Source organism: Ceratotherium simum, chromosome 3, assembly GCF_057802395.1.
Source record: "Ceratotherium simum simum isolate JZ-2026a chromosome 3, ASM5780239v1, whole genome shotgun sequence".
NCBI lineage: Eukaryota > Metazoa > Chordata > Mammalia > Perissodactyla > Rhinocerotidae > Ceratotherium > Ceratotherium simum.
In genome coordinates, this window is record NC_141902.1 from 72882040 (window position 1) to 72907786 (window position 25747).

The 25747-nt window shown below is 43.6% G+C and overlaps 1 protein-coding gene across 2 annotated transcripts in view; it reads left to right on the forward strand.

The window, feature by feature from the left end:
- The window catches only part of OCA2 (OCA2 melanosomal transmembrane protein), a 350637-nt gene that overhangs the window by 237720 nt on the left and 87170 nt on the right, over positions 1-25747 (forward strand). For both annotated transcript variants that reach the window (XM_004421907.3, XM_087428803.1), the window contains 2 exons: positions 7986-8079; positions 19458-19551. In XM_004421907.3, coding sequence (XP_004421964.2) covers positions 7986-8079; positions 19458-19551 — 188 coding nt within the window. The remainder of the gene's footprint in view (positions 1-7985; positions 8080-19457; positions 19552-25747) is intronic.

Genomic DNA, 25747 nt, shown 5'->3' on the forward strand with positions numbered 1-25747 from the left:
TTATCTTGTGTGTCTCTGCTATAGGCTTTCGTATTGTGGTACTCTGAGGCTTTCACAAAACATCTTATAGTTTTAACAGTCTATTTTAAGCCAATAGTAACTTAACTTCAATCACATACAAAAAGTCTATCCTTTTACTCTGCTCCAATTTTATGGTTTTGATGTCACAATATACATCTCTTAGTCTTGTATATCCACTGATAAATTATATAGCTATAGTTATTTTTAATACTTTTCTCTTTTAACCTTTGTACTAGAGTTAAATGATTCACACACCACCATTTCAGTATTAGAGTATTCTGAATTTGACTGTATACTTAGCTTTATCAGTGAGTTTTGTACTTTATTTTCATGTTACTAATTAGCATGTTTTCATTTCATCTTGAAGAACTTCCTTTACCATTCCTTGCAAGGCATCTCTAGTGGTGATGAAGTCCCTCAATTTCTGTTTGTCTGGGAAAGTGTTTATCTTTCCTTCGTTTCTGAATGACACCTTTGCTGGGTAAAGTGTTCTTGGTTGGCAGTTTTTTTCTTTCAGCCTTTTGAATAATTATCCCATTCTCTTGTGGACTGCAAAGTTTCTGCTGAAAAATCCACTGATAGCCTTATGGGGGTTCCCTTATGGGAGAGAAATTTAGTTTCTCTTGCTGCTTTAAAATTTGTCTCTTTGACTTTAGACACTTTTATTATAATGTGTCTTAGAGAAGAATATTTTAGATTTAAATTTTGGGGTGATCTATTAGCTTCATGAACTTGGATGTCCAAATCTCTCCCCAGGTTTGGGAAATTCTCAGTCATTATTTCTTTAAATAATCTTTCTACCCCTTTCTCCCTCTCATCTCCTTTTGGGACTCCAGTGATACATCGATTGTTTCTCATAGTGTTATCCCATAAGTTCTGTAGATTTTCTTCATTGCTTTTCAATCTTTTTTCTTTTTCCGTCTCTGATTGGATAATTTCAAATGATCTGTCTTCAAGCTCTCATTTTCTTTCTTCTGCCTGGTCCAGTTTGCTGTCAAAGCTCTCTATTGAATTCTTCAGTTAAATCATTGTATTCTTCATCTGCAAAATATCTGTTTAGTTCTTTTTTATGTTTTCTATCTCTTTGTTGAACTTCTTATTTAGTTCTTGTTCTGTTTTCCTGTTTTTGTTAAATTGTTTATCTGTGTTCTCTTGGAGCTCTCTGAGCATCTTTAGAACAATTATTTTTTTAATTTTTATTTTTTGTGAGGAAGATTAGCCCTGACCTAACATCTGTTGCCAAGCTTCCTCTTTTTTTTTGCTGAGGAAGATTAGCCTTGGGCTAACATCCACGCCCATCTTCCTCTACTTTATATGGGATGCCGCTGCAGCATGGCTTGATGAGTGGTGTGTAGGTCCATGCCTGGGATCCAAACCTGTGAACCCTGGGCCACCAAAGCAGAGCACACGAACTTAACCACTATACCTCTGGGCCGGCCCCTAGAACAATTATTTTAATTCTGTGTCAGACAATTCTTGTATCTCCATTTGTTTGAGGTCAGTTACTGAAAGTTTGGTGTATTTCTTTGGTGGAGTCATGTTTCCCTGATTCCTCATGATCCCTGTAGCCTTGTGTAGGTGTCTGTGCATTTGAAGAAGCAGTCACCTCTTCAGATTTCATCGACTGACTTCAGTAAGGAAAGACCTTCATCTGTGGTTGAGGGCATGCTAGAGCATGCTATGAGCTGGGTATAGTGGTGCATGGCACCAAGTGTGAGGCCTGTGGCAGGTCTTGTTCCAGGGTATGTGGTGACTTGTTGGCTTAGCCTGCTAGGGTCCATGGCATCCACACTGTGTGGTCCTTGGTGAGTGCTGTGGGTGGTCCACAGAGGCTGAAAGGGCTGTTGTGGTCCCCAGTGGTGCCTTTAGGTCCTGTGGCTAGGGACCAGGGCTGGCAGAAGTGGTGTTCAGAGCTGGTGATGTGCACACACTCAGCAGCAGGGGCCAGCTGCAGCTTCCTGTGTGGTGGCAAGAGCCAGTTGCAAATACACACATGGTGGTGGGGGCCAGGGCAAGCAGCAAGGGCTGGGGCCAACTGAGGTTGCACTGGCAGCTGCAGGGCCCTGGCTGTTGGTGTGTACTATTATGGCTGCTGATTCTTGCCATGGGAACATGGCAGTGGAGGCTAGTTTTGGGAGTCAGGCGGGGGGCATGCAGGTGCATAGCTAGAGGGGCTAGCTGCAGGTGAGCTCAGTGGTACAGGCCAGTGACAGTAGATAGAGCCACATCTTTGGGAGCCCAGCAGCTGTGGGGACCTTGGATATTGGTGTGCACTTCTGTGGCTGCAGGATCTTGCCTTGGGTGTGCACATAGCAATGGAAGTTAGTGATAAGTGTCAGGTCAGTGGTGCATAAGTACACAGCTGGAAGGGCTAGCCGCAACTATGTGCACAGAGATAGGGTCAGCTGCAGGGGTCTAAGCTGGTGTCTTGCACTTGTACAGCTACAGTGGCTTCGGCTGGCTACCGATGCAGGTCCCAGGCTATGGTAGGGGTGTGAGAGGAGAGCGGGGAGAGACTCAGGTGGCTGGTGTCAGTGAACCCAAATAACTGTGGGGCAAGAAATGGGTAAAATCTGCAAGATGTCTGCAGCAGCTGTGCTGGCCATTGGTTTCTTCAGTAGCAAAAGCTACCGGGTCATCTGCAGAGCAGGTTACTGTGAACTGCTGTGTGACTGATAATGGTAGCCCCATTTTTCTTCCTTATTCTTAGCCATCTCTGTATATCTTAGGTTTGCCAGTCTCTGGGTGGGGTGAAACCAAAGTGGGTCCTTTGTGCAGTGCCCTGAAAGGCTGGGCAAGTAGATTGCTCACCCCACTCTCCCTTTGCCAGTGAGAGGACCTCTTTCTGGTGGGGAAGTTCCCTCTTGGCACTAAGCAGTGCTGGCTTGGGGGTTGGGATGATGCAGGCAAAATGAAGCTGTTTTTTTCCCCTTTTTATTTGGTTATTCTCAAGGTTTTTGTTCCACTGTGTTCCTGAAGTTTCTTAAGTGGACTTGAGAGCTCTCCCAGAGCTGCTTTTATTTGTGGATAGTTGTCTAATTACTGATCTTTGTGGGGGAATGGAGGCTGGAATCTTGTACTCCACCGTATTGGTGATGTCACTCCAATATCTCTTGTATGTGATGAGTTGTTTCTCTCTTGTTGCTTTCGATATTCTCTCTTTGTCTTTGGGCTTTGATAATTTGACTATAATGTATCTTAGTGTGGGTCTCCTTGAGTTTATCCTGCTTGTAGTTCGTGGAGTTTCTTGGACTCCATGTATATTCATGTCTTTCCTCAGATTTGGGAAGTTTTTTGTGATTATTTCTTCAAATATTTTTTCTGCCCCTTTCTCTCTCTTCTTCTGGGACTCTGATAATACATATGTTTGTATATTTGATAGTGTCCCACAGGTCTCTCAGGCTTTGTGCATTTTTCTTCATTATTCTTTTCTCCTTCTGTACCTCAGACTTGATAATTTCAAATGTCTTATCTTCAAGTTTGCTGATCTTATCTTCTGCCTGCTCAGATCTGCTTTGAACTCCTCTAGTGACATCTTCATTTCAGTTATTGTACTTTTTAGCTCCAGAAGTCTGTTTCATTCCTTTTTGTAATTTCTATCTCTTTGTTGATATTCTCATTTTGTTTATACATCATTTTCCTGATTTTGTTCTTTGTCTATAGTTTTCTTTTGCTAATTGAATATATGTAAGACAGTTGATTTAGTATCTTTGACTAATAATTCTAATGTCTGGGCTTCAAGGATGGTTTCTGTCAAATTCGCTTTTTTCCCCTGTGAACGGGCCATACTTTCCTATTTCTTTGTATGTTTTGTAATTTTTTTTTTTGAGACTGAGCATTTTGAGTATTATGTTGTGGTAACTCTGGAGATCTAATTCTCCCCTTGTAATTCTCCCCTTGTCAGGGATTGTTAAATCTTGCTTGTCAAAGGCTGGAGCTATCCATTTGTGACTTTTCCAATCTTTTTTTTTTGCAAAGTATGCATTCCTTGTTGTGTGTGGTCTTCTGATGTTGATGTTGTTGAATTGATGTTTCTCTTCCATTATTTCTACAGTCAACCAGTATCCTGTAAAGGATTTTTTTTTTTAAATATCTGGCTCCAAAATGTGGGAAAAACAAGTAGTTTCTTTAAATCTCCTGGAAGCTGCTTTATCCCTTGGGGGTTTTAACAATGGCCAGCCTATGTATTGGCTCCTCAGTGATCAAAAGCAATGCTCAGTAATCAACACACGAAACCCAATTTTTGGAGGATGAGGTCCCTGGAGCCCACTTTGCTAGCAGCAAGTTGCAAATAAAGGTGGACTACTACCCCCATGGCTGTCTGCCACAGGGCTGGGGGCCCGGAGAATGGTGAACACTTCAAGAAAGGCCAAAACTCATCAGCTTCTTCATTAATCTCTTCCCTGGCTCCTGCAAGTGTTCAGCCACACTCCATACTTTCAAAATAGTTACTATTATGGATTGAATTGTGTCTCCCCAAAAGATATGTTGAAGTCCTAACCCCAAGTCCCTCCAAGTGTGACCTTATTTGGAAATAGGATCTTTACAGAGATCATTAAGTTAAAATTAGTTCGTTAGGGTGGACCCTAATCCAATATGACTGGTGTCCTTATAAAAGGGGGGAATTTGGACACAGAGGCAGACATGCGAAGAAGGAAGACAATGTGAAGACACACAAGGAGAAGATGGCCATGTGACTGGAGTGAGGTGCCTACAAGGCAAGGGACACCAAGGATAGCTAGTAACCACCAGAAGCTAGAAGAGGCAAGGAAGGATCCTCCCCTAGAGCCATCAGGGAGAGAATGGCCCTACCAACACCTTGATTTTGGACTTCTAGTCTTCAAAACTGTGAGACAATGTATTTCCATTGTTTCAAGCCAGCCAGTTTTTGGTGCTTTGTTATGGCAGCCCTAGGAAACGTACACAGTTACTTCAGACAGTTGACTGTTCAATAATTGTTTAGGTGGTGGGTTGGAATCCTGGAGCTTCCTACTTTGCCATCTTCTATGACATCCTTATTCATTATTTTTAAAAAAATTTCTCTCTCTGCTTATTATAATGTAAGCTCTATGAGGGCAGGGAGTTTTGTCTCTTGTATTAACTGCTATGTCCTCTGTATCTAGAGCATTAACAGACAGGTGCTAGAGCAGTAGGCATCCATGAATAATTAGTGAGTGCATTAAGACATAAATGACTACACACAAGACACACACAAGACAATGTCGTCCCACCATGTGTTAAATGTGATATCTGGGCATAATGTATTATAAAACATCAGCTATTTGGGAAGGTCAGGAAAGGTTTCAGAGGAGAGATGCCCAAGCCTCTTACAGGCTGAGTGGGAGGTTGACGTAAGGACAAGGTCGAGTGCACCCACAGTGAGGCATTGGCACTGGGAAAGGCACTGGAGTGGGAGGCAGCATTGGGGTCCATACCTGTGAAGACGGAAGGGACGGAGTGTGCGAGGAGAGGAGAGCCTGAAGAAGGGGGGCTTGCTCAGAGTGAGGGCTTGGGGTCAAGGAGCCAATAACAAACAGTCAGATTTAAAAGACAGAAAAGTCACTGCTGGCTGCATAGAGGATGGAACTGAAGGGGACAAGTGGTGAGTGTGAGGCCAGTGCAACCCCACTGCATTCATGTAGGGGGAGGGTAGGGGGCCGGATCAAGGCAGGGACCTGGTCTCAGAAGGAGGGAGAGCAGGCCATGGGAGCCACAGGTAGATCCTTGAATTTGGGGCAGAGTTTAGGGCGTGGGCTTTCATCTGAATTGCAAATTCCAGCAGAGAGCTTGATTTCAAAACAATTTCATAGCATACGTTTTGCAGCCATGAGCCTATAATAGAATCTGGCACTTGTAACTATGTGGTCTGAAACATGTGTGCAGGGACACTTATCTTGATTTTTAACAGCACTGGGTCAAAGGCATTCCTTCCTCCTTTTATGCCTCTCAGTGCCCCTGACAAGGACCCAGCGTCCTGTGCCTAGTTGTTCTGAGTCTGTTTCTTCGAGCCAGAACGGCATGTGACGTCCTTTAGGGCAGAGGCTGGCCTTGCACTGACAGCATGCTGCCTGGCATGTGGGGGCGCCTAGGGACCATACAATGTGTGTTTTCTCTGCTCATTGATGCCTGGGTGCTGTGAGAAGCTGCACCTCACTTGCTCCTCCAAAGAACCAAGACTTCACGTTTGAAATTGCCTCTGTGGCAGCAGTTGAGTTCATCGTGAGACAACAAAGCAAACGTGAAACATGCCAGCCATGGGGACTACTCAGGGGCCCCCTATGCCAGGAGTTTCTATTGCTGCATCAGATAGATTTCCTGGGATGTTACTTATTTCTCTCCAGTAAGTATTTGGGGCTACTGAGAATGAAAAAGTGAGCTTTTCAAAATGCTCCTTGTGACCCAGGAAATAGTAAGGGCTCTTTCTCAGACCCTACAAGACCACTCTGGAGAACCGTATGCAAGGCTGGCAGAGGAGCGTGTGTGGTGGGCACCTGAGTCTACAGGTTAGCTGCTGGGCAGGGCTCCACTGGAGCTGATGGGAGCCCCCTCCATGTGTCCTCTCTCTGGGGACCCCATGGGGCAGCAACACCTCCTGGGGCTTGCTCTTCTTACAACTGAACTGAGGCTCCAGAGAGGCTTGCAGTAACATGGGATGCTTTTATCTAGTCCACCCACCTTCCTTTGGTCAAAGCAAGCCACTGGCCAAGCACAGAGTCAGTGGGGTGGGGAAGTGGATTCATGTGCCCCACTGGGGGGCCACTGCAGAGGGCATCCATGTGAAGTCTTATTGCAGGGATAGAGAGCTGGGGAGTCATCCAATCTTCCCAAATATACAATGAAGCATTACTTTCATGACATCAAGAGACCTGGTGTCCAACAGAGTGTGACTTAACATATCTTACATATCTCCTTACATATTTCCTACACATGTCACTTACATATCTCCACATTGGTTTCAGCTTTCTGCTTGTGATTTTGAATGATCCTTTCCAGATAGTTACCATTGGACGGGTTCTCCTCCTGCTCTTTAGAGACATCCACACAAGGCAACTGCCCCAAGGCAGCAGGTCCAAGAGTCCCTCCTTAACATCTCATGGGCTTCCCTGAGGTGCATAGCAGTGACAACATGGACTGACATCCCCCGAGTGTGCTGGAAGCAGGCCCGATGGTTACGTCCTCTTCTGTTCTTCATTAGCAACATGAGCCACAAGGGGGCATGCTTTTGGAACACAAATTTCTTACAGAAACTCTACAACCACTGCATGTTTAATTGATTACAATAATGTGAAATTTATGTCCATCAGAAAGGTACACTGGATGCTGTGACTTACTAGAGAAGCCACTTCCTAGTTAATGAATCTGATACCTGTTATCATATTAGGAACATTAGCAGGGTTGGGAAGACTGCACAGAGGGCATTGGTGAACAGCAGTTTAGCACAGATTTACCGTGTGTAGTCTGGAATCAGAGAACTGTGTTCAAGTTCTGTCTTGGCCACTTACAAGATCTGTGCCTCTCTATGCCTTGATTTCCTCATCTATCAATCGAAGGAATGGCGACCACACCTGAGGGATGCTTGAAGATTAAATAAGATGATATGTGCATGGAGTCACTGTAGAACTTGGTCCACTGCAGGGCTAATAATGCTGGTTAGATGGTTATGGTCCCAGCCATTGTGTGAGGTTCTACACGACTTTATCTCATTTAAGATTCAAAGCAGCAGGGGGCCGCAGCTGAGGAGAAGGAGGGCCAGTTAGTTGGTCATATGGCTGGAAACAAAGACATAGCAATGGGCTCAAACTCAAGGTTTTGTGGTTTCCAAAGTTCGCTTTGGTTACCTTTTGAACATCCGATACTCTTTACAGTTTGCTGAAAAAGTGCTTTGGATTTTGCACGTCAGTCACAGTGTGGGTAGCTCCTCTGGGCTTCCATGGATGTGATGTCAATGTCCTTTTCCTCCACAGATTCCCGTGCTCCTGAACCTCAGCCAAGACCCCGAGGTCAGCCTTCCTGCGCCACCGCTCATGTATGCCCTGGCCCTCGGCGCCTGCCTGGGAGGTAAGGGGGTGCTGATGCATGGAGGTGAGGGGCCACTGACACTGTGGTGAGCCTGAAGTGATGGTTAGTGTGTGCCAAATTGAAAGTAAATTAGGAGAGTCCAGATGATCTCCTGAGTGGAAACCCATCTTCAGCTTTGACTGGGGCAATTCTAGAGCTACTCAGTTCCTCTGTGAAGACTGTCACTTCCCATTCCCTGCAGAACTGCCCCTGACATTGTAAGCCCATGGCCTAAGGACCATCGTCACTGACATTTCAGAGTTAACGTGCCCACGCTGCACCATGCAGATGCAGCTCTAGATGTAGTGTCTAGAAACAGACTTGAATCAGAGGCCAGCCTCAGCTGGCTCTCTTTTTCATTTGCTCCTTAAAGGGGAGGAGTAATGAAGTGACGAATGGGTGAGCTAAGAAGTAGAGACTCTAACCTAAGAGTAAGAAGAAAGATTAAGGATTTTGGGGGGGAAGGGGGTGTTGTCCTTTGGAGAAATTGTAAGGTGAATCAGGGAAAGGGTCAGGAGAGACTAACCTCTGGTGAGCACACAGGACTTTGGATGTGATTGTCTTTGGAGGGAGCTGTGTTAGAGTCCGTCTCACATTTGAGAGGCCTCACCACCTCTGGGAACACAAGAGGATTTTGAAGATCTTAGATACCCACACCAGATGCATTTAAGTTTTTATTCTTACATCCAAGCATGCTTAGATAATCCAGCTTGCTTTGTTCTTTAGTTGATCTGACTATTAAATCCAATAACTTTCTGTTTAGTTTATCTCTTTATTTGTAAAGGGGGATTAATGTCATTCAGTGAAGTTGCTATGATTTCTGGAGACAACTAATTCACCTAATTCAGTGACTGAGGCCTCAAGTTCTTACTCGAGAGTGCAGACTGGAGGGAAAGTCAGGGAGGGCTCTCAGAGAGGGAGGTTTGAGCTGGGTTTCAAAGGGTGAGAAGCCTCCTGGGCTAGTTCTGATTCCCCCAGAACATGTAGAATGAATGTGGAGGGGGTTGTCAAGGACAGACGCTAACATGGACCATTTATATGGCTGATAACCTAAAATATGATTCAACACTTGTTGACTGAGCCCCTTTTAGAAGCAGGGATACAGCCGTAATGAACAATAAAGGTGTTAAGCCTCGGGATCTTTGTAACCTCGTAGCTCTGGTCATTGAATGGTGTTTGTCTGTGGTATGCCCAGTTGTGCTGGGTGCTGACTCTACACTTATTCTGTTGGGGACCCTCTCTCATTGACTTTGTTTGGCTTTTTGTTGTTGTTGTTGAGGAAGATTGTCTGTGAGCTAACATCTGTGCCCATCTTCCTCTATTTTGTATGTGGGACACCGCCACAGCTTGGCTTAATGAGTGGAGTGTAGGTCTGTGCCTGGGATCTGAACCCATGAACCCCGGGCTGTCAAAGCAGAACGTGGGAACTTAACCACTATGCCACTGGGCTGGCCCCTCAGTTTGACATCTTTAAAAAAATTGTGGCAAAATACACATAGCATAAAATTTATGATTTTAGCCATTTTTAAGTGTACAGTTCAGTGGCATTAAGTGCATTCACATTGTTGTGCAACCATCAGCATTATCTATCTCCAGAACTTTTTCATTTTCCCAAACAGAAACTCTATACCTGTTAAACCATAACTTCCCATTCCCCCAGTGTTTGGCATTTTAAAGACCACTTTAAATACAAATTTTCAGTTGGTTTGTGAAATGTCATTTGTTATATAAATTGAGTGTGATTCACTAGTTAGTCTGAAACAAAGATATCTTTCCTAGTTTGATCCTAATACCTTTTGGTTGCTCTTTTTACTAAGAGCTAAGAAAAATTTGAATAAGTCTTAAGAGAAATCTACCTTAGTCTGGGTTTCCTAGCAGGCCAGGAAGTTTGCATGCTAAAGCTTTATTGGGAGATGCAATCTTAGGGCAGGAAGACTGAGGGAGGAAGTGAGGTGAGGCAGTGAAGGAGAGAAAGCAAATACATGGTACTTTACCAAGTATAGAACCTTTAACAGGTTCAAAAGAAAACAAAGCCGGTTTTTAGTTAGGTGGGGCAATTTATAGAGAGGTCCTGTGGAACCATTGTGCCTTGGCAGGGAAGGAGGAAGGCAGAGATTTATCTGTTAGTTCCATGCTGTCTCTCGTTGCTCATTGGTCAAAGTTTGCTTCAGGGGACTTCTGAATCCAGTTAGGAAGTATAGATTGCAGGAGACCATTGCTCTCTATACAACAGAGAACAAACAAAGCAAACAACATGAGCTACAAAGTCACAGTTTTAAAAAACCCATCAGAATGCTGAAGATGCAAAGAAACAAAATGAAGTAAATTCCAGAAAGTGATAAGCCCTCCCTTGGGGAGAGGAGAAAATGGCTGCTGTCATCTCTGGCTAGGAGTCAGGCAAGAAAGTTGAGTGAAATCTCTCAGTGCCTTCAGTGAGTGTGTGATGAAGCTGGGGATGCTGCAGAAACAGTGAGAGAAAAGCTTCGAAGATGTGCTGGAACTTCACAGACTGCATTGCAGTGAGGGCAGGGCAGAAAGCCACCTTTTGAAGGGCAGCTAGCCAGGACAGAACTTCAGAACATAGAGAATCCTCAGCAATCAGCAGGCTGTACAGTGAGAAAGCTCTCGTGGTTTAGAAAACTGATGAATTAATTATACAGCGCAGAGACCCCAGAATCTCCCTCTGTTCATATCCCTGTTTCAGAGAAACTCCTGATCCCACTCTCAAAACATTTTCAGCTTGTAGCAAATTAAGTGCAACTCAAGATGCAACAAAGCTAGGTCCAGGTCAGCAACAGATTAGATTGGCTCCAGGCCCTGCAATGACAGCCTGGCACAAATGGAGATGTCCTTTTCAGGGTGTGTGTGTGTGCATAAATATTATTAATTCAGTCTCTACAGTTCTTTAAATAAAATGTCCAGCATACCGTTACCTTGATAGAGAGCATCTACAAAAAACCTACAGCCAACATCATACTTATTGTTGAAAGACTGAATGCCCCCTAAGATTGGGAATAAGGCAAGGATGTCTGCTTTCACCTCTCTTATTTAACATAGTGCTGGAAGTTCTAGCCAGTGCAATAAGGCAAGAAAGGGAAATAAAAGCTACGCAGATTAGAAAGAAAGAGAACTGTCTCTACTGCAGATGACGTGATTGTCTATGTAGATTCCAAGGAATCTATTTAAAAAAAACCCCGAGAAAACCCTAGAACTAATATATAAGTTCAGCAAGGTCACAGGATACAAGATAAACATACCAAAATCAATTTTAGCCATGAACATGTGGATACTACAATCAAATATACAATACTATTTATAATTACTCAACAAATTAAATACTGAAGCTGAAAATTACAAAACGCTGATAAAAGAAATCAAAGAAAATCCAAATAAATGGGAAGACATACTGTGTTCATGGACTGGAAGACTCAATATAGTAAAGATGTTGGTTGTCCCCAAATTAATGTTTAGATTTAATATAATTCCTATCAAAATCTCAGTGAGATTTTTTGTATATATATTCAAGATTATTCTGAAATTTATGTGTAAAGAAGGATATGTCCGTGACAAATAAGCACATGAAAGAATGTTCAACATTATTAGTCATTGGAGAAATGCAAATTAAAACCATGATAAGATATCATCACACACCTATAAGAATGGCTAAAATAAAAACATAGTGACAGCATTAAATTTTGATGAGGTCGAGAGGAAAGTAGATCACTCATACATTTTTGTTGGGGCTGTAAAATGGTACCGTTACTCTGGAGAACAGTTTGACAATGTCTTAAAAAACTAAACCCACAACTACCATAAAACCAAGCAATTGCACTACTGAGCATTTATTCTAAAGAAATGAAAATTTATGTTCATCAAAACACCTGTACACAAATGTTTATGGAAGCTTTATTTGTAATAGCCAAAAAGTAGAAACAAACCAGCTATCCTTCAACAGTAAATGATTAAGCAAACTGGGGTATGTCCCTACCATGGAGTGCTATTCAGTAATAAAAGAAATGAACTATGGATACCCATGACAACCTTGATGAATCTTCAGAGAATTATGTGGAGTGAAAAAGTCAGTCCCAAAAGGTTACATGCTGCATGATTCCATTTATATAATGTTGTTGAAATGAGAAAGTTATAGAAATGTAGCATAGATTGGTGGTTGGCGGGGGTTAAGTATGGGGTAGAGTGGAAGGTAGTTGGTATGGCTATAAAAGGGCAACAGAAGGGATCATTTTGGTGATGAAAATGTTCTATAACTTGACTGTATCAATGTCAATATCCTGATTGTGACACTGTACTAGGGTTTTGAATTATACCAGGGTTTTGAATTATATTACCATTGAGGGGATCTGGTAAATGGTACATGGGATCACTCGATATTATTCCTTACAACTGCATGTGAATGTTCAATTACCTCAAAATAAAAGTTCAATTAAAATAATTAAAAAAGGAAAAGCTACAGGGAAAAAATGTTCTCATTGACTAATCTATAACTACTAAACTAAATAAATATAGACAGATAGAGGGGCTGACTGAAAAATAAATTCAAGGAAATATCCCAGAATCTAGAGGCAAAAGTCAAAGAAGAAATTGCAGGAGAAAAGTAACAGACATAAAAGTTCAATATGGGAAAGCCAATGTTCAACTACTAGAAAAATCTCAGGAAGGACAGAATGAAGTGGAAGGGAGGAATTTATCCAAGAAATAATAGAAGTGAATTATTTAGAGTAGAAGCAGCACATGAGTGGATACATACCTAATGCCATCTTGGTGAAATTTTAGAACTCCAAGGAGGCTTAGAAACTTGCTCAGTGTCATACGACTAATAAACCCCAGAGCTGGGAATTGAATTCCAGCAGTCTAGCTCCAGAGTTTCTTCTTCTAAACTCTCTATGTTGAAAACAGGTAATCAGAAATGCCAAGTTCAGCAAAAAATGGTACAAAAATGTTAGTGTCCAAATTGGAAGCAAATTAAAATGAGATATGCTCTTAAGCAGATGATAGAACATAAGAAATGAGACTTGATTGGACCTTGGTCCTGGTGCACATCTTGGCCCTGCAGGGGTGGCGTTTACATGGTCAGGGTAGTATAAATGTTGCTGACTGGTTTTCCCAGTTGGAGGGTCCCTGTGCCCAACCCTGGAAGCCTCAGTTGCTCATAGAACACATTATAGTTGTTAATTTCCTTGACAATCAAGCTCCTCTATTTTATTTGTTGCCATATCCATGTATTAGTTGGATAAAAATAAACTTTAAAAATAATGTAAATATCTACTGGTAGAACATAGAGAACAAATAAAAATGAAGACTGCTTTAGGTCTAAGCACATGTGGCATCTTTGCCAAAGTTACCCTAGAGACTGTGGACAATCCAGGAAGCATGTGGCTGCATTAAAACCTGTTGCTTCCCTTTGCTCGTATTCATATCTTGAGTGGCAGGTGGTTCTTCCACTTGCCAAACGGAATGCCAGTGCATAGAGTTAATTTTTGTGTTCCCTGTCAAGTGGGAAATTATCACTGGTCTGACAGCAGAGCGTATTTGATCCAACTTGGACTGGCTGACACAGGACATTAGATTGGAGATTCTTTATAAACTGATAAAATGTCCATCAAAAACAAGGCAGAGAATAGTTTTGAAAAGTGTTCTTGTTCTGTCTCTGGATCCATATATCATCTTTCCACATAGGATTACCCAGACACGCCAAGACAGGCAACAGTTGTTCATGTGCATATTTGCTCCTCTGTTAATGGAAACTGGAAAGGAGGCTTGAACCAGAGTGGTGACACCTAGGACCCCTTTCTCCCCACTATGTGGGACCCATGCCAGGTGTAGGGTGCCATCAGAAGCCTGCTAGCATCTTATTAAATTGCTGCAACAACCATTGATATCTGAATAGTGCTCTCACATTCTTAATCTTATGTGAACCCCACAACTATCCTGTGAGATGCTCAGGGAAGGTGGCAACAGTCCTCATTTAATTCAGATGTAGCTGATTCCCTTACATCTCTTCCCTGCTGATGATGAGGCAGGGCCAGGCAGGTGGATTTCCTGCCCCTTGCCAAAGCCAAAGCCATTTGGAGTCAAAGAGACATGAGGGAGTATCTTCTGTGGGGGAGGGAGGGGCTTCTGGTAATGATTTCCCTGATCCTGAGAACAAACTTTAGGAGAGAGAGTGGTCCTGCTTCTTTCTCTGGATACTCTTCACTGTTGTGTGGTAATGAGATGCCTGGAGCCTATTCCAGCCTGAGTGTGAGGCCAAGTCTGCGTGCTGTTGGTGGCAGAGCACATAGATGGAGCTAACTGGTCCTGGATGATGCCACCGAGTCCTGACCTGCTCTACCTTGGACTGTCTGTCACAGGAGATATACTCTCTGTATTGCCAACACCATCTTATGTTGCATCTTCCTTTTCTTCCAACCAAAAACATCTTAATATGACAGAAATGGTCAGTGATCACTTATGGTTACAGAGCTTAGCAGATTTGAGACTTTGATTGAGATCTTCAGAATCCGAACCTAGCATTCTTTCCACTATACCTGCTGACATACTCTGTTTCCGGTATTTTTGTGCAGGATCTGCTGGTTGGCTGACCCAACACCGTTCCTACTCTCTTCTCTTTGCTTCCCTCTACCGTAATACGCCCACTGGTAGCTCATCTGCTCTGCTTGTCTCACTTTGCTGACCAATAAGAAACAAGGGAAACGTGTTTGGCAGCCTCTTGACGTAGCTTTTGCCATCCTGATAAAAACGTATTGGTACCAGTTCTCGTCTGTGCCTCCTGCCTTAGATGTGGCCAGGAAACCATCTGTGATGGGAGGGAGAGGCCAAGAGAATTGTGGAGACCTGTCTCTGACATTACCCATCAGACCTCTGCCTCCAAGCTTCTTGTTACATGGGAGGAGATGATTTTCCTGTGTGTGTAAGCTACTGTTAGTCAGGTTTCTGTAGCTGAGAGCATTCTTAAAGAAACAGGGCTCAGTCAGACTTAAACAGTTAATGTTCTACCTCCCAGGTTATGAGGCCTTCAGGAGGGGAATGACTTCATGCAAAAGGATGACTGAACAGTGGGTCTAGGGGAGGGAGGTCAGGCTGTGAGGACCTGTTCCAGTGCAGAGAGGGCTTTGGGGAATAGCATTCCCCATAGTGTCATACATACTACATTCCTGAGAAGGTGGATAGAAGTCAAAAAGCTGAGGAACCGCCTTACGTGAGGGAAGTCAGCCCAGCCATTGCTCGTGTCTCTGCCTCCTCTACTCTCCAAGGAAAGAATTTGACTCACAGGGCTCCTCGCTTTACTCCCCTGATCTCACCCAGCCCTCCTCATCCTGCTCAAGTCATCGTGCAGCCAGGAGATTAAGCTGCTACCCCTTCCCTCAGATCCTTGAAAGTCTCCCCATTCCGTTCCCTGACTCCAGAAGTGCTCAGGAACACATTAACCCACCGAGCCAGTTCACCCTGGCAACGTGAAATGGGAAATGGAAAGAGCCTCTGGTTTTCTGGCAAGTGGTCCATAGCGGATGAGGAATTCATACCAACTGCAGCATGACGAGATGCTTCATCCAGGCTGTGCCTGCCTGCCATGTTAACTGAAAAGAGCAGTATTTTTTGATCATTAATCCCTCACAGGAGAGAAAAAAAGCGTTGCCTTTTATTTTTAGAGCTTGCACAGATTGCTGCGTGTGACCCTGGGTCAGGAGTGAAGCTCTGTGTCATCCAGAAGCACAGCTCACCATGTTAAGTCCTGGAGTAGCAGTGTTTGGGTGGGGCAGGGCAGACTCTGCCCAGGCACTGAGGTACGTGCTCTGCGATGGAGACCAGCAGGGCAGGGCCCTCTGAGGAGCAAGGGCTTCCCTGTGGGAACAGACTTGTCAGACCCTGGGAAATAATCGCCGGGCAGAATGGCTTGGCAAGAGTGTGGAATCTCATGGGCAGGTCTACTCACCCACAGCGGGAGCCGGCTGACTGGCAAGGTGGTGGGATGGACACATCAGTGAGAAAGTGCCCAAAGGAGGCTGGCTGGGGCCAGCACTGCCATGGAATTTGTACGTTGCCACCTGTTTGGGACCCTTCAGATGTTCTTCTTGGTTGTCTACAGAAAGGCCTTAGGCTTACATTGTGCAGCCTGAGTCCTGCCCTGTCTGATCTTCCTCTGGAGTCAGAACATCTGGTTCGAGTCCTAGGCCTACCACTTCACAGCCCTGAAAACTCATCATGTTGTGCAGTTTCTCTGTGCCTTAGTTGCCTCAGGGAGACACTGGGGACCCCAAGGGTTGTGGTGAGGATGTGAAGACTAAAGGCACGCCAAGCCCTTAGAATGCTTCTAGCTCCGAGGAGACACTCAGCAGACATCTGGTCTTTTCCTTCAACTCCTTCTCCAGCAGAACTCCCCCCACACCCAGGCCTGCGTGTGCCTGCATGCCCTACTGAAACTAATTGCCCCGTCTCTTTCTCCTTGGAGCTTCCTAAGTCCCCAGTCATCTGCCACTTCCTCAGGGAAGCCCTACCTGGCCAGGGCCCCGTGACCCCGGGCCTCTGAGCATTTTCTTTCTGCTTCTCTGATCTCATGCCTGCTGTGCAACTCCCACGTGATGTCTCTGTTCTGTCTCTCCAAAAACAGGCTCCCCGTGAGCCCCTGGAAAATATGAGCTGATGTTCACGGAGAGTGGCCTGCTGGGTAGAAGTGAGAGCACGCCTAGTGTGGAGACATTAGCAAGAAGCTAATGGAAATCTGGGGAGGGGGCGGAGGCAGATCTCAGAATCAAGATGGAAATCCAGACTCAGTTGGCAAATTTAGAGGATTTATTGTGTCACAGTTCTTGCCTTCCAGGTAAAGGTGGCTCAGCTAGGTCCCCGCGTAGAGTCTCATGAGGCCAAGATCAAGGTGTCCTCAGGCTGTGCTCCCTTCTGGCGGCTCTGGGGTTGGGTCTGCTTCCAAGCTCACTCAGGTTGTTGGCAGAACAACTCAGGTTGTTCCTTGCAGCTGTAAGACTGGGCCCCTGTTCCCTAGCTGGCTGTCAGCTGGGGCTGCCCGTAGCTCATAGAAGCCTCTCTGGTCCTTGCACGTGGGCCTAAATCTCAGAGCCAGCAACAGTGTATGGAATCCTGCTCATGGTGGGAATCCCTCCACTTTCCCCAGATCTCTCTGATACACCCCCTTCTCTCCAACTCCCTCTATATCTCTGACTCCCCCCATCCCTTCGACTCCCTGGGATCTCTATGACTCCCTCTGGGATCCCTCTGATCCCCCACCCTGGGATCCCTCCAACTACCCCCTGGAATCTCACCTATGCCCCAATCTCTGCGACAACCCCTGGAATCTCTGCTACTCTCCCTCTGGGGATTCTCTTCTGCTTCCAGCTGGAGAAAGTTCTATGCTTTTAACGATTCATGTGACTCAATTGGGCCCACACAGATAATCCAGGGTAATCCTCCTATTTCAGGGTCCATAACCTGAATTACATCTGCAAAGTCTCCTTTGCCATACAGGGTAACAGAGTGACATAATCACAGGTCCCGTGGACTAAGATGTGGGCTTCTTTGCAATGGAGGAGCATCGTTCTACCACCTGGAACAAGCCAGCATCACCTATAGCCTGGGCTGTCTCCTAGCCAAGCTCCCTGCTTTCTCTATCGCTGCCCTAAAGTCTGTCCTGCACACAGCAGCCTGGGTGTCAGTCTGTCATGCCTTTCCCCCCACTGTGGGGAAGCTGTCCCTCTCCCTTGGTGATGGGCCCACCCCTCGCTCACCTTCCACCTCCTGTCACCCTTCCTGATACTCTGGGTGGGGCCATGCGCTCTGAAGTGCACTGAGAGACAAGGGGATTGTTATAAGAATGGGACATCAGAAACACAGGGATCACAAGCAGAGTGGGGCCGACCTTAGGCAGGCAGGGCCTGCATAGAACTTGGGCTCAGCAGGCTGTGGGCAATGGAGGTTTTTATTGAGCTCTTGAGATCTAAAGTCTTATATTGTTGATACATCAAACATGTCCCATCCTTAGAGCAAGCATGTAAATGGACAACATGGCATGTTGTTTCAATGGTTTTCACTGAAAAAACCCCCCGTCTAAGTCTTATATGGAGGAAAGGCAGAGAGAGTGAGATGATGCTCCAGCTTGTGGTCTTCACGAGCCTTTGTGTGGGTGACCCTGGCTGCAGACCTGATGGCCTTGGCTGCCTGTATGTTTCAGGGAGAGGTGAGGACTGAGTAGAAGGAGGGGAACGTGTGTTCAGCTGAGTGTCATTAGCACTTACATCTCACCTGCAAGGGCCTCTCCTGGGGAACAGTGCGGGTGCTGTGGGCCTCCCCGAGTAGAGAAAACTGGCAGGTAACTTTGCTCTGAGGTTATTTATTCCACACTTTTCTCCATGCTCTGCATTCCAGAGGACACAGAGATAACATAGTGCTAGGTTCTCTGAAATGGCAATGTCAAGGGGCTTGATTATGCCACCAGACTCCATCTTTGGTTCTCTTGCTCCTGCTCTGCTGTTACTAATGTTGTTCAGTCTCAGAAAGGCCGCTCCCTCATGCTGACATGCCATAGCCAGCTCCAGATTTGTGTGTCACAGTTCACCAGTCCTTAGGAGACAGAGAGAGTCTCTGGTTTATGCAGACATCACATGTCAGAACTGAGCTAAACTACCTGAGCCTGGGTCGTGTGTCCGTCCCTGAACACTGACCTCTGCGGTTGGCAACAGAAGATACTGATGGGCTTCACTAAGCAAATTCACCCTTCCCTGAACCAGTCACTGTGTTGGGGGCCAGCTTGGGCCACATCCTTCACCACGCATGAGGCCTTACTCATACGTACGTATGTGCACATTATGTCGCCCCTGCAAATCATGTGTGCTGTCAAAAAAGGCTCACCCAGAGAGGCATTTCATTAATCCAGTTGTTGCATCCATCCTTCCATCCACAGAAAGGGTTTCCTGCCTGGTGTCCCAGCCTGGAGTCCTGAGGAAAGTGGTGCTCATCTGAGATTCAGTTCCACTACTCAGAAGATGCACGTCCTCTCCAATGGTTGTTGGCCCTACTTGCATTTTCCTCTAAAAGATATGTGCCACCGTGTCCCACAGGGATTTGCCAATTCTGCTTACCATTTGCTTTTCTCTATCACATACAACAGCCCTAGTAGTCCTGTCTGTAAATGAATTACTATATTTACAAGCAGTGAATTTATTTTTTGGATGCCAGTGTTTTTTGTTTTTTTCCTACAGGAATTTGCAAAGCAATCACTTTGATAGTGCCTGTAAAGTAATCACCAAATCAAGAGCCCGTGAGATGATCCGAATATTACAGAACAAAAGAGAACAGAAGTCTACACTAAGATAAACTGAGATTTTATTTTACTTTTTAAATTTTGTTTCCAGGTAATGGAACACTGATTGGAGCCTCAGCGAATGTAGTTTGTGCAGGAATTGCAGAGCAGCATGGATATGGATTCTCTTTCATGGAATTTTTCAGGTACTTTAAAAACTCATTTTCGGGGGCTGGCACTGTGGCTTAGTGGTTAAGTGCACGCACTCTGCTACTGGCGCTCCGCTACTGGTGGCCCGGGTTCGGATCCTGGGCGCGCACCGACGCACCGCTTGTCCGGCCATGCTGAGGCGGCGTCCCACATACAGCAACTAGAAGGATGTGCAGCTATGACATACAACTATCTACTGGGGCTTTGGGGAGGAAAAGGGAAAAAAAGGAGGAGGACTGGCAATAGATGTTAGCTCAGGGCCGGTCTTCCTCAGCAAAAAGAGGAGGATTGGCATGGATGTTAGCTCAGGGCTGATCTTCCTCACAAGAGAAAAAAAAAAAAAACCTCATTTTAATTCTGTTTAAATAGTCCCTAAGCTTACTTACTTAAAAAAAAAAAAAAAAAAAAGAGCAACACATAGTGTTAAGCACTAGGATATGCATGTTTTTAGCAATTAGAGAGACTTTGGTGTGGGTGAAGTTAGCTCAGGAAAAAAACACATTAAAAATTTATTGCTGGGATTAACTTCGTAACACAGAGGATGTTTCAGACATTCTGCATAATTCAGATCGAGTCTAGGGGTCACGAAATGGTTGTGAGCTTGCTGGGTATTCTATGTTGCTGTTCTCTTGAAAATTCCAGTGGGGCTTGCGTCTTGACCCTCCTGATGAGGGTCCATGACGAGAGTCTGACATCCTCCTACCAATTGCCCAGCGAACAAAGGGCCCAGGGATATTACAGACTGGGGGCAGCCTGGGAGTGGGCATTCTATGTGTGGGCGTCTCTCAGGAGGACAGCACAGAGGTGACGCCCAGGGTTGGGGAGCACAGCTGATGCCTAGGCTCCCCAAGGTGACCTGCTCCTGCAAAAGAGAACTTGCTCCAAGGGAGCTGGGCCCACTCTGGGGTCCTGACCACCTACATGCCTACTTGTATATGGTGCCACTGCACATTGCAGCAGGCGAGTGGACAGAATAGAGGTGTGTTCTGTACTCTGTCCTGTAAAATGGTGCTGCCAAAAAGAACTTTCATTTGGTGTTGAACAAGATTTCTGTTGAAGTTCTTGGACTGTAAGTTCACAGCTGGGTATATGCTTAGCTGTGGTTCTCAGAACCAGCCTCACTAAAGCTTTTAACAGCAGCTCTGGCTGAGTGGCAGAACGACCTGAAGCCTGTGGAGGCAGCGGTCCCTGCCTCAGGCCCCGTACCTCTGCAGGGCACTGCTTGCCTGGGCTGGACTCAGGGACAGAACCTTGGCTATCGTACCTAGGCGAAGACCAACGTCAGTCTCTGTGTATAATAGAACATTGACTTTTGCAGACTTACTATACTGGCCATGTCTGTTCATGAACAACTAGTGATACTTGGCAGTTTTGCTGAGACGTTAATTTGAATAACAGTCCTGGGAGACGTGGGTGTGGGAAGGAGGCACTTGGCTGGAGAGCAGGCTGCAGGGACACTGACCATGCATCTCTCAGTAGGCTTCTGGGCACGTCGCTGGCCTGCTGCTAAGGGATAGGATCCGAAGCTGAACCAGCTTCTTCCTGTTTAGGCTCTCATCTGCCTCTGCTGAGTATAAAAGAAATAAAACTGTCCCTTAAACAAGATTCTCAATGAGAACAGGATTCATTACAGCAAATGTATCATCGGCCCTAGCAGAATGACACATCTTACACTGCCATCATCTCGTCTTCGCTCCAGAGTCAGTGAGGGTCCAACCCCAGAGTACGGCCAAGAAAGGGGGTTCAGAGACGAGTGCTCTGCGCAGGGTGGCAACAGGAGATACAGACTTTTGCCCAACAATTCCAGGGCTCCCTCATTTGGAATAGGTGCACAGTTTCTGCAGAGCTGGAAGACTGTCATTCAAATGCCCCAGTCTCCTCTTCTGTCGTTGGCCAAGCATGTGATACACGGGCTCTCTACCTGCTGGTGACCAGAGACTGGTCTCCAGATAGTAGGGATTCTCATGGCCATTTAGCAACTCTGGTTGGTCTCTTTGAAATAAGAACCAGGATGTCTGTCCGACTAGATGGGTTGGTGTCCATGTCTGTGTCCAGTGTCTGGACATGCACATGTGCCCGGGGTTCAGCTCCATGGGTGATGCATGTGCACACTGAACTTTTCAAGTAGGCCTTGTACTTCTATGCAATACGTGCAGCTGTGTGCAAAGTTATGGTGGTGAAAGCTGGGATAATATTCAGTAACTTGGTGGCCATAGAAGGCATGGGGCAAGATTGCCAGTTGTCTCCTCCAAAAGCTCGTTTGGTGGTGGCCTTATGAATCACATCCATCTTCTTGGATGGAGAAAAAATGTCTCTATAGTTAGTGGTCAAGAGCCATGTCTCATTTCTGTCTGGTTCCGGTTTTTCTTCCAGCTCTGACCATTCTTCTTGCCAGGTCCTTGCTGCTTGGCAGTCAGAGCAGTTTTCTCATAAAAAATGGTCGTCTAATTGTTGTAGGGCCCTTATTTGCATGAAGTTCTTACTTTGTGATTGCAAATGTACTAAATTGACTTCTACCTACCTCATATAAAAATTAATTTCATGAAAGGTGGCTTCCTGTGATACACAGTGCAAAATGTTGACTTTCTACTTGATTTTTTAAAATTACTATTTTTCTGACTATATAAATATGTATTTAAAGGAAAATATGTAAAATGATAAAATATAAAAGTAACTCATAATTTTGGTACCCAGAAATGACCACTGATCATAATTTGGTGTGTTTTCTTACATTTTCTCACACTATCATATGATATATATGTATTTGTTAGCAAAAACTTTTAATCACACTGTGTCCTAACTTTTATTTTTCATAATATGTTGTGAGCATTTTACTAGTCCATTAATTATTCTTCCAAAATAGAGTATATTTATACATACAATGTATGGATACGTCACTATTTTACCTCGGTTGATCATTTCTGTTGCTTCCTATTCTTTGTTATCATAATCAGTGCTGTGTTGAATATCTTTACAGATAAAACTTTGTTTCATTCTTGATAATTGAAGATAAATTTCCTGACATACAATTGATGGGCTAAGTGAACGATGTTTTAAGAACCTAGATACATGTCAACAAGCTGACCTCCAGAAATGTTACTCTGACACTCACTTCATTGATCCTCACCAACACTTATTACTGACATTCTAAATACTCATGGTTCATCTGGCATGCTAACATTAAATTCATGTTTGGTTTTAATTAATTCCAATGAGATTAAACTCTTTTATATAAGTATTGGATATTTGCATTTCTTATTTTGTAACCTTTCTATTCACATCCTTTGTCTATGTCTTTCTTTTGAGAGATTTGATTTTTTCCTATTTTTTGGAAGCTGACTTTACATTTAAAGGAATCAGTTCTGATATGTATGTTGTGACTATTTTTTTTTAGTTTATTTTAAATTTTACAAGGGGCTTTTGTACATTATGTAGTCAAAGCTATGAATCATACTGAATGTGACCTTGCTTTTGTTTTTGAGTTTAGGAATGTCTTTTCTATCCCCCAAACAGATTAACTTCACCTCTATTTTGTTTCCAGATTTTTTTCTAGTTTTAATTAAAAATTTTTTTTTATATAATTTTATTTATTTGTTTTTCCCCCAAAGCCCCAGTAGATAGTTGTATGTCATAGCTGCACATCCTTCTAGTTGCTGTATGTGGGACGTGGCCTCAGCATGGCTGGAGAAGCGGTGCGTCGGTGCGCGCCCGGGATCCGAACCCAGGCCGCCAGTAGCAGAGCGCGCGCACTTAACCGCTAAGCCACGGGGCCGGTCCTAATTTAAAATTTTTAAACTTTTTCTTTCAAGATAATTGTAGATTCACATGCAGTTGTAAGAAATAATACAGAGAGATCTCATGTATCCTTTACCCAGATACTCCCGAGAGTAAATTCTTGACAAAACTGTAGCACTACATCACCACCAGGATACTGGCATTCATACCAGTCAAAATATGGAAGAATCCCATCACCACCAGGATCCTTCATGTTGCCCTTTTATAGCCACACCACTTCCCTCCCACCTCCACCCCTCTTTAAAGCCTGCAGCTACTAATCTCTTTTCCATATCTAAAATTTCATCATTTCAAAAATGTTATGTAAATGGACTCATGCATTATGTGACCTTTTTGGACTGCCTTTTTTCACTCACTATAATTGCCTAGCAATTCATCCAAGTTATTCCATATATGAGCATTTTGCTACTTGTTATTGCATTCCATGGTATGTACCGTAGTTGGTATCATGTGCCACATGGATGTATCACAGTTTCTTTAGTAATTTATCCACTGAAGAATATCTAGGGTATTTCCAGTTTGGGGCTATTATGAATAAAGCTACTATGGCATTCATGTTCACGTTTTGAACACAGGTTTTCATTTCTCTGAGATAAATGCCCAGGAGTGAGATTACTGAGTCATATGGTAAGTGTATAGTTAGTTTTTAAAGAATTGTCAAACTAATTTATTTTCCAGAGTGGCTGTATTGTTTTGTATTCCCACAAGCAATGTATGAGAGATCTGGTTTCCCTCTGCATCCTCTCCAGCATTTAGGATTGTCACAATTTTTAATTTCAGTCATTCTTATAGGTGTGTAGTGATATATCATTGGAGTTTTAATGTGAATTTCCCTAATGGCTGATAGCTAATGGCTAATGGTTCCCTATGTTGAACATCTTTTCGTATCGTTATTTGCCATCTGTATGTCCTTTTCAGTGAAGTGACTGTCTTTTAGGTGTGTCTCTTATATACAGTATATTGTTGGGGCTTGCTTTGTGAATCAAAATAAAAAATATTTTTTCTTTTAATAGGTGAGTTTAGCCCATTCACATTTATTGATATGACTCACACATTTGCCATATGATTTAATTACATTGCTATGTATATTATGTTTTAGTTGCTATGTTTCTCTATTTTTGCTTTTTTATTTTCTAAAATTTCTCTTTGTAGTTAGAAATGTTATATTTTTGTTCTAGTGACTACCTTTTTTCTCATACCTTATCGAATGTCTTTAGTCCTCTGTTTTCTTATTTAATTTTGAATATCTGGTTTGTCTATCTTGATGGGTATCCTTTGACTTCTATGTATTGCCTATGTAACAATCGATACATTTATTCTACTTTCCTCTTTCCTTCTTATTTCTTCACCTATTTACTAATGGAATTATTTCTACTTTCAAAGCATATAACATTTATATATTATTCTTCCGCCACCATCTTCATGTTTGTTTGTCTTAGGTTTATAGTTAAATATATTAAATGGTCACCATTAGTCCTTTTGCTGAAGTGTCCCTGGTTAGCCCTTGATGGGTGAAGTTAATCTTTTAGAAGAGCTCAGGAACAGCTCCTGCGTAGAGTATTCTCTGGGTTTTTGTAGCTTTACAACTGTTTTTCTATAGCCTTGAAATTTGAAGGAGAGCTTGGCTTCATATCTAATAAAATCCTTGGTTCACACATACTTCCTTTGACTTTCTTGAAAATGCTCCTCCGTTGTTGCCTCATTTGTATGTTGTTTTTGGGAAGTCTCATGGAGACCTAATTCTCTTACTTTTGTAAGTTATTTGATCATTTTGTTTAGAGGTCTGGGGAATTTCTAATTTATCTTTCAAGTCTAATAGTTTTACTAAGACATGCCCTGGAGTTGATTGTTCTATGTCAGTTTCCCCACATATCCCATGGGCCCCTCTAATGTGTAGAATCATGTCTTCTTTTAGTTCCAGAAAGGTTTCTGGGATCATAGTTTTAAGTGTACTTATGTTTTATTGTTTCATGGATCTATTCATGTTGGATCTTCCTGGCTTGTCTTCTATTTCAACCGCTTTCTCTCTGACTGATTTTCCTACTTAATTTACTTTATTTTTACTCCCTTGTTTGCTTTCCTCCTTTCTTTAATGTCTTTTATTAAATTTTCATTTGACTTTATATTTTTGGAACATCTTGTAATTTAATCTTTATTTTTGACATGATTTGGTCTTTTTCTTTGTTTTCTCATTTTATTTCTTCATGTTTTAGTCTATTTATATTCTTAGCATTTGGGTTTCTGATTCAAAGTGTTTTTTCCTTGTCACCAAGGACTTGTTTAGGCTGTGTAATTCAGGATAGTGTTGCCGTGCAGCTTTATTTTTTTCGAGTTCATGTTTGGATTTTTGGATAAATCTTTACCATCTTCAGTGTTTAGATTCTCATATTCTTGTTT